This window comes from Nicotiana tabacum, chromosome 2 (genome assembly GCF_000715075.1).
Source record: "Nicotiana tabacum cultivar K326 chromosome 2, ASM71507v2, whole genome shotgun sequence".
NCBI classification, from domain to species: Eukaryota; Viridiplantae; Streptophyta; class Magnoliopsida; order Solanales; family Solanaceae; genus Nicotiana; species Nicotiana tabacum.
The window spans coordinates 23,015,544-23,024,746 of record NC_134081.1 but is presented as its reverse complement, the minus strand read 5'-3'; the positions used below and the strand labels follow the sequence as shown (position 1 = coordinate 23,024,746).

The following is a 9,203-nucleotide window of genomic DNA, read 5'->3' as shown; positions in this document are numbered from 1 at the left end:
CCACACCCCACCACATCCACCCAACCCCACCCAGCCCCCACCTACCCACCCCCATCCCCACCCCGCCCCACCATAAATAAAAATATTATTACTAATAGTAATTTCTTTTCATGTTATAGATAGATTTTTTTTTGATTTCAACAAATTAGTATTTTTTTTGATGATATAATTTTTTTTTTTTTTTTTTAACAAAAATATACTTTCTTTTCAGGTAGAAGAAGTATTTTTTTTCATTTCAACCAAAAAAATATTTTATTTTCATGATGTAAAAAAAGTATTTTTTTCATTTTAACAAACCGAGTATTTTCTTTTAATGATTTAGAAAAAGTATATTTTTTTTATTTCAATAAAATGAGTACTTTATTTTCATGTTGTAGAAAGTGTACTTTCCTTTTCAACCAAAAAAGGAGTATTTTCTTTTTAGTTATTGAGCACAAACTTCAACGTTATTTTTGTTTAAAAACGTAAAGCAACACATAAGTTCATTTGAGTTTTTATGAATTTTCCTAAAAATATTATTTCTACTCTCTAACCAAACACTAGAAAGTATTTTTCGAAAAATATTTTACACTCACCAACTAAACAAGGAAAAATAAGTGATAAAATCACTCATTTTTCGTAAAAACATTTTCCTTCGTGACACACCCTAATTGGTTAAGAGTTTTACAAAAACAACCCATATGGACACTTCGTGTAAATAGGGGAAAAAACTTTTGCTTGTGAAGGTTTAAAAATACGAGACCACATTATTCCCCAGTACTACTTTTTAAAATTGATTATTTGTGATTATAATGGTAAAATGCAAGTTTATTTGGTTTGATAGAGTCAATATAGATATTTAAATGACTAAAACCTTAAGATTAAAAACCTTTGCAAAAGTTGAAAACTAAAAAAAAAACAAAACAAAAGGACGTACTCCAATTTCCACCAAAATTTTCGAAAACTGGCGCGCGTTTTCTCATCTGCACATTCTTCACCACGTTCCCTCCTCTTTCTTTTAACCTTTCCCTCCATATTCTCAGCTCTTACAAATATCAATGCTTTTTTTTCCCTCCCAAAATCTTCCTTACATTTCCTTCTGCTTCTCCTTCACTTCTTCCAGATGCAGAAACAGAAAATGGGGAAACAAAGCAAATCGCGAAAAACCGAAAACGTTGGCAAAGGAAAGGTTACTCCTGTACAAATCGCTTTCATCGTCGACCGCTACCTCTCTGATAACCGTTTCACTGAAACCCGATCCACTTTTCGATCCGAAGCTTCCCATCTTCTCGCTAAGTCTCCCATTAATGAGGTACCCCTACCTTTTCATTCAGTTACAATTATATTAATTCGTCTAATTTAGGATTTCAAATCATTGGATATTTCGATGCACATTTTAATTTATATACATGTCGCTAAAAGTTCTGATAAATTGTATATAGCATATCTGATTAAATTTAGGATTTGAAATTAGTGGGTGCAAGGGGAAAAATATATATATCCATACTTCTAATTTTTTTGAGAAATTATTGTTTAATAGCGTTTCTTATCAATTTTCCTTATATTACTTCGATTTAGAATCTAGGGTTTTAAATCAGTATGTGTGTAAGTTTTGATAACTTACCTACGTAATTAGGGTGAATTACTGTCTCCATCCTCATTTCTTAGGTTGATAAACTATTTAATTCCTCATTTCTTAGGTTATGGAAGTATGTGTGTGTGTGTGTGCGTGCAAATTTTGATAACTTACCTACGTAATGAGGGTGAATTACTGTCTCGATCCTCATTTCTTAGGTCGATGAATTATTTAATTCCTCATTTCTTAGGTTAATCCCTTTCTTTCATGTGGTTTTTGTGTGTGATAATGAATAGGCGCCAAGGAGTTTATTGAGTTTAGGAGATATGTTGGATGAGTACATAAGTTTGAAAGAGCAGAAAGTGTTTTTGGATCAAGAGAAGTGCAGATTGGATCATGAAAAAACACGGGTTCAGAATTTACTAAGTGGGATGCAACATGTTATGAATGCTTACAATGCTAGTACAAATCTGATGCCGCCTTCCTCAATTGCTGCTGCTGCTTCTTCAATGCCCAAAATAGGTGCTTTGCCAAGCATAGTTAATGGGTCTTCCCCAGTAACCACAGGTATGCATTCTATAATCTCTTGGAATATATGCAGACTTAGTAAAATATAGGATCTTAATGGAAGAATAAGATCTACAAAAGAGAGATTTATTAGTTGAGGATATGTTGTTGTGTTAGCACTTTTACTTTAAATCATATGCTTTTATATGAATGTTTAGCATTTCAGAAATTTATACTTCACTAGAAAATATAAAGAACATCTAGCACATTTTTATATGAAGCCACACAGTCTACGAGGATTCATATTGTGTCATTGCTTTTCAGTTTCAGTTGCTTTAGATTATCAATGCGCTTTATATTTAACTAGGTTGCTGTATGTGCTACTATCTTGTTTGGTACATGGTACGTTTAAACTAGCTAGATCTATTACTTCAAGTAGTTATTCTCAAGGTAAGAGAAATTGACACCAGTGGCTTTAGCTCCACAGCTTCAATGTCCTTATTGTATATGCAGAAGCTACATTCAACCCTGCCACTTTGTAGTAGATCTTTATTTCCTAGGGAGAGATTTGATTATTGCACTTTCTCTATTTTCATTTGCTTTAGATTATTACCTGAATACGTGGAAGGAACAGAGGATCTCATATTCCTAAGTCTCTTTCAAAAAACCATAATAGGCAAAAAACTGAATATTTTTGCATATATTCCTCCCAAAATACCGTCTTGCATTTGCATGACCATCATGTACTAGTATGCGATGAGAAGTACAACATCTATTCTCTAGACTGCATATAGTTATTAACTGAAGTCATGCAGCATATATTTTTAGTTGAAGAGCAGAACCATCTTCACCCCTAAAGAGAAATATCTCCGAAAGAATGATTGGAATGTAAAACTGTCACTGATTGCCCATGATTATATTCAAGAAATAGTATATCATTTTGTTCGTAGAAAGACATGCTATGCTCTGTGTTGGATGTCATTGTTATTTCTTAGGTACTATGATCAATAACCAGCCTGTTGGTTCGTGCCATAATTTGGATACTTTCTTTACCATTTACCTGAAGAATTATACTGTACTACTTTTATCAGGTTATTATTCTACATACAAAACTGCAGCACTGATGTCAGCATCAATGCCTTCAAATGCTGCTCCAGATACCATGAAATTCTCTACTCCAAATTCCATTCCATCAACCTCAAAAAGAAAAGGCATCAAAGACGTCTCTGCAGCTCCCATAACTGCCAAGAGATCTCGTAAACACTTGATCACCAACCAGTTGTCACTTAAAGGTAAAAATCCATTTGAAGTTGGTCTTTTGTCACTTCATGTGACATGTCCTTAATATTTTGACATCATATTTATCACACTTTCTTGCAGATCCTAGTACAGATGCACAACCAACCGGTGTTCATAAACACAACAACAATGTGAATAGTTCTGCAGTTCAATTATCAGATCCTGCGACCGCATCTGATAAGACACCAGTTCAAGGATCTAATGTTGCCAAGTCTTTGTTCAATCAGCCCATTCAGTCCCCTCCAACTAATTCTTCTGGCCCTAAAACACCACCAAGAGCATCTTCATCCCAAACTGACAAATCTATCTCTCCACTGGAAGTTTGTTCAACTGCTACTTCCAGCAAAAATGTTACACCATCTCGTGTAACAGCCACAAACTGCACAATCATCTCGTCAGAAACAATTCGAATGACCCCTACCAAGCAAATAATTTACTCCATTGAAAGAAATCACTGCATTTCAACATCCTCACCAGTAAAGACCAACCTGAAGAGGCCTATTAAGCGAGATCAAGTAAAAAGTAGGTTGGACTTTGATACCTCTGATAACATCCCATGTAATTCAGAAATGGCATCTGGCTCTGACATGATTTCTACTTCTGATTCTGAGAAAGAAGGAGATATTTTTGACTTAGATTTGCCTAATTTAGATGCTTTAGGGGTGGATTTTAATCTGTCTGAACTACTAGTTGATTTTGACCTTGATGGAGAGGGGATTGATTATTCTTGCCAGCAAACATTAGATTCTTCCCCAGATACTTTTTCAGGGTAAAGTTACCTACCTTGCCCATATATTCTCATAGTTTCCTTTATCTAATGCAAGTTTAGGAATGGTTCTTGAGTCTCCATTTGATGTTTAATGAACAGGTCACCTCATGAGTCAGGAAATGTCAATGCTGATACAAACCAGATGACCTCTCAGATTTCATCTACAGTTACTGAAGTCTTTTCAGAGCAAGACATGAATTTACTAGGTAAAAGGAAATCCTTGTCAATAAAATTGACTGGACTGTTTTCATTGAAATGTGGGAAAGGGTCTTAATTTTTTCACATTGATCATTCAGGTTCAGACTCCATGACCACTATGAAATCAGTTACCAAATGCATCAAAATTTTAAGTCCTGGTAATTGCTTGACTTTTTGCTTTCTCCTTTTCATTTTGCAAAAAGTACTGAAGATATGATTCCATGACTCACTTTTGCAGTTAAAAATATCTGAAGCTTGAGGGATTAGGAGAGCTTTGTCCAAGAGATTGACTGAACTCTTACGCAGATTACTGAGGCTGAAATGCCATAATTGATCACAGTTGAGTTGACTGGATTTATGCAACCCAAACAAATTTACCTAACTAGTTTCACATATTAACTGTCCATTCAATAGCAAAAGGGTGTATGGCGTTGGATTATGATTTATTTTCCATAGAATCAACAGCTCCAGTCCTAGTTAGAATATTGATTATATATAGCTTATGGCTAAGCATATTAGGAATTTGTATAAATTTATTTGACATGAACAAGCTTATAGCAAATTTGATTATGAGAAACATCTGATTATCTGGAGAAAGAAATTTGGCATTTTGATATCTTGATGTGCAAAACAAAGTCTGTATGTTGGATCATGTAAATGCATTCACTCCTTTTCTTACAGAGAGTGTGAAGATCACTGAACTTGAATAAAGATTGTCCTGCTACTATATTGTTCCCTGGCAGGCACTTGCTCACTAAGCACTTCTCTTTGGCTTGGTTAAGCTGAAAATCGTTAATCTAAACAACTATGCCTTCCCAAATTTTGTGGTTGGTTTTGCTTTTCATGTCTAAATTTATGTGAGAATTCTGTGAAATTATCAACGATGTTTTAAAGGCAGTGCTCATTTGGTCCATAGATGCTGAAAATGGAACCAGTTGTTTAGGGCTTATGGTAATATTGATGTAGCAGATCTATCAATGGGGTGTAGCAATACAATGTGTTGAGAGAATCAAAAGGGATGAGGCAGTAACTGCAAGGGAAGTTGACAAATTAATAATGATGGAGAATAGAAGGATGAATCCTTTCTGACTCGAGGGCAACTTAGGAAGATCAAAAGCCCCAAAAGAAAGTGGGTAACTGTCAGAACTCAGAAGATGGACTTTGTCATGATTTTAGTTGTTAAATGGCTGCTTCAATATGCCATGCTTGCAAAAGCAAAGCAAAGCATACTTAGTTAATGCGGCTACTTGGTTTCAGCTCAAGATTTACCCCTTTTTTTGTTAGTCTTCAGTTTACACTGTTTTATAGCATGAGGTTAATGTCCTTCGCGAGTTCTGTGTTGGTTAGTCTATCCTTTTATTCCCCAACAGAAATAGTGAAAAGAGAACAACTACTTTAAGAGATAGGATGACACATTTAAGGCACGGAAAAGCCTTTACATTGTTGTATAAATTGAATTTCTGCAAAGCTTTTCAAGAACCTATAATAATTTTAGCCATTGGTACCATCCTAGACTTGTGAAAAGAATTTCTTTATAGTATTACAACTTCACAGTCTTGCTTTGCTTACAAAATGATCTGAAAGTGGTCACATCAAGACAAACTCGATTTCCACTTTCACCTTGATTTTTCGAATTAAGATAAGTACTTCTCCAACTTTTCAACTTCTTCTGTGCTTCCAATGTACAATGGGACTCGCTGGTGTATCTGCAAAGTTAGAAACAAAAGAAACACCAAATTAACTGACTGACATATTCTCTTATTGGTAACAGATGTAGCAGTTATTTGATTCTCACCTCAGTTGGTTGGATATCAAGAACTCTTTGGTGGCCGTCAGATCCTTTGCCACCAGCTTGTTCCACAAGGAAGCTCATAGGAGCACACTCATACAAAAGCCTCAACTTTCCGTTCTTACTCTTTTTGTCTCTAGGATAGCCATAAATGCCACCATATAGAAGAGTTCTATGGAAGTCACCAACCAAACTACCAATGTACCTCGCAGAGTAAGGCTTGCCGCTAGGGCCAGGATCCTTCAAGTCATCGATGTACTTCTTCAACTTGTCATCCCAGAGCTGGTAGTTTCCTTCATTGAATGAATAAATCTTTCCAGACTTTGGTATTTGGATGTTTTCTTGGGTCAGAACGAATTCTCCATACATCGGATCCAAGTTGAAGGCAAAGACTCCGTTTCCCAAGGTGACCACAAAAATCACAGAGCTTGAGTACATGCAGTAGCCTGCTGCAAGAAGGTTGCTCCCTGGTTGGCATACATTCACAATACACCTCTGTTCAACATTGTCAAGCTGCAATATTGGACAGATATTTGGTGAATTGTTGGTTAACTATTTACATATAATGAATCGATATTTTGGCTTATGCCAACCTTAGCAAGTAAATGGTCCTACTTCTCGGTGCACTATGTGTAAAGGTACCAACCACATTGTCACAAAGTCAAAACATGCTTGGCAAAAGCACATTATTTAGTTTGGTGATTACCGTGGAATCATCTCCATGATCTGCGAGGCACTCATCATTTGGGCTGTATATTCCGAAAATAGAACCAGTAGAAACAGCAGCATCAATGTTTGATGATCCATCAAGAGGGTCAAACACCACAATGTAGTTTCCTGAGTAACTCTCTTCCACTGCCACTGGTACATCCTCTTCCTCTGATGCTATAATCCCAGTCCTTCCACTCGACCTTAGACAATTCGAGAAAACCTGCTCAATCCATCAAACATAATGACTTTATTATTATTATTATTATTATTATTATTATTGTGACTAACATTTAGTTACTTTAACGTTACAAAAATAGTTTTGTAACTTTACTATTATAGTGGATAAAGTTCAGTGACCATACATGAAATTAAGCTTCTGTCTAACAAGAAGATCAAACATATTCACGCATCATTTGAAAGTAATAATTTTCAATTCAAAATGAAAGAGATGATTCTATTTCATAATTCATACTTCGAGGATAATATGAAGAAGAAAACATAAAAGATGGGGTAACTTAATATAGCAATATCTTTGATATAGTTCTAATATTAACCAATCTTATTATGAGATAAATTTAACAATGTAAAGAATTCTTACACTACAAGAATATCTTAACGAATTGTAACATATAAATTGTCTTATTTATTTTCCAGGCTACTAATTTCACTTCTCATAGACTATTATCAATAGTGTAAGCAGAGGCGGACCTATGCTATACCGAGAGAGGTCACCGGTACCCATGAAGTTCGGAAAAATTCTATGTATACATGAATATGTCTTTAGAAAATAATAATATATTAACAGTGAGCACCCTGTATACAAAACAGATTTTGGTTGAATCCAAAAATGTATCCCCGACCTTCAAATCCTGAGTACGCCTCAGGGTAAGGATAGAGTACTAGTATGTTTCTATTGAGCTATAGGAAGAAGTTGTAACAAACAAACCTCGTTAGAGACAACATCAAGCTTCTTCTGGTCTTCTCCTTGAATATTGACAGCACCTTGAACTCCAGTAAGGTTAGAAATTCCAGCTCTCTGAACCAAAGAAGCAATCTGCTTACAAGCCATAGAAATACTTGAAATCACTATGGTAAGTTCAGCATCAATACTCCCAGCTTGTTCTTGCCTTAATAGCCAGCTTGTTAAAGTTTGTAACTCATAGCCACTTCTTTTCTTGGTCTCTGTAGCTCCTGCTGTTGTCTCTATTGCCATGCACTTCACTCCTCCATTAAATGACCTTCTCTTTGTTGTGCTGCTGCCTTTTGGGCATAAAAATGGAGTACCTTTTTTGTCTAGAGTACATAAAAATGGAGTCTTTTTGTCTAAAGCACATAAAAATGAAGTTGTTGCTGTTGCTGTTGCTGATGATGCTGCCATTGTGATTTTCTTGGAATTTTGATTACTGAATTTTTCACTTAAAGTTCATGTTTATTCCAAAGATTTCTTTTTTGGGGCTTATTGTTATTTATTGTGCGTAGGGGGTGAGAAGTGTAAGGCTGGAAAAAGATTTCTGTTAAGAGGGTCCCACTTATCCTCCGCCATGAAAATCTTTTCCTTTCATTTGTGGTTAAGCTTTCGAAATCTATAAATGACATCATCTCTGGGCTAAGAAATTTGAGTATATTCTTGGAGGTAGTTCCAACGATAGAATTTTTCATAAACCACTACAGTTTAGAGCATAATTACCATCGTAATTATAATTTATCTAATTATTTATAGCTACTATTTAATTGTATAATTTGTATCACTTGTATTCAAACGCGTAACGAATGCAATCTATGTCAACTGTATTTGTTCGCACAACTTATACAACCTATATTAACTGTATTCATTCGCACAACGAATACAACCAAGGCAAAATATAAGGGTGTATACAAAGGATACAATCTGTATCAACTATATTCGTCATTCGCGCAACGAATACAACCAATGCAAATACAGAAATACAGAAAAATAGAACACTCTCATTAAAAGTCAAATTCAAGACCTTCGCTTACAAAGCGGTGCTCTAACCAAATGGGCTACAAAAGCTGGTTGCTCTCTTATTTCAGTTCAAAATAATTGATCTTTTGTTTCAGTACTACAGATAGATTTGCTATAAAATTCAAATATATCTACGGATAGTAATTTTCTAAAAGTATAGCTACGAACAATAAATAAAGTGTATATATTTGCTGAGTCGCTTAATTTTTCCTTCCAACAACTTGCAGTGTGTGTGTGGGGTTTTTTTTTTTTTTTTTGTTGGTTGTTGTAAAGATTAATGTAATGATCCAATTAGCCCATTGGTGATAGCCCATTAAAAGGCTTGTGACACATTGGTTTGGACTTGGAATATTATCACAAAGATTATTTTCATCGTATGACGTGTTTTTGA

General features: G+C 35.1%; 2 protein-coding genes across 2 annotated transcripts; one reads left to right on the top strand and one right to left on the bottom strand.

Moving 5' to 3' along the window:
• Window positions 1-1,020: 1,020 nt before the first annotated feature.
• LOC107792238 (uncharacterized) lies at window positions 1,021-4,959 on the top strand. Its single transcript, XM_016614432.2, has 7 exons — window positions 1,021-1,291; window positions 1,852-2,122; window positions 3,154-3,354; window positions 3,443-4,130; window positions 4,230-4,336; window positions 4,427-4,486; window positions 4,567-4,959. The coding sequence occupies exons 1-7, from the start codon at window positions 1,103-1,105 to the stop codon at window positions 4,578-4,580; spliced, it is 1,530 nt and encodes a 509-aa protein (XP_016469918.1). The 5' UTR covers window positions 1,021-1,102; the 3' UTR covers window positions 4,581-4,959.
• Window positions 4,960-5,743: 784 nt separating this feature from the next.
• Window positions 5,744-8,299, bottom strand: LOC107792237 (fructose-1,6-bisphosphatase, chloroplastic). The gene is made up of 4 exons (XM_016614430.2): window positions 7,775-8,299; window positions 6,824-7,048; window positions 6,124-6,630; window positions 5,744-6,034 (listed from the first exon to the last, which is right to left on the bottom strand). Exons 1-4 carry the CDS (start codon window positions 8,204-8,206, stop codon window positions 5,963-5,965), a joined length of 1,236 nt encoding a protein of 411 aa, XP_016469916.1. The 5' UTR covers window positions 8,207-8,299; the 3' UTR covers window positions 5,744-5,962.
• Window positions 8,300-9,203: the final 904 nt, after the last annotated feature.

Bases quoted from the DNA above. Each gene is read 5' to 3' on its own strand.
- LOC107792238 (XM_016614432.2), top strand. From the start codon at position 1,103: ATGCAGAAACAGAAAATGGGGAAACAAAGCAAATCGCGAAAAACCGAA. The intron at 3,355-3,442 runs GTAAAAATCCAT...ACTTTCTTGCAG, and splicing joins CAACCAGTTGTCACTTAAAG to ATCCTAGTACAGATGCACAA. The intron at 4,131-4,229 runs GTAAAGTTACCT...TTTAATGAACAG, and splicing joins TCCCCAGATACTTTTTCAGG to GTCACCTCATGAGTCAGGAA.
- LOC107792237 (XM_016614430.2), bottom strand. From the start codon at position 8,206: ATGGCAGCATCATCAGCAACAGCAACAGCAACAACTTCATTTTTATGT. The intron at 7,049-7,774 runs GTTTGTTTGTTA...TGGATTGAGCAG, and splicing joins TTGATGTTGTCTCTAACGAG to GTTTTCTCGAATTGTCTAAG. The intron at 6,631-6,823 runs GTAATCACCAAA...CCAATATTGCAG, and splicing joins ATCATGGAGATGATTCCACG to CTTGACAATGTTGAACAGAG.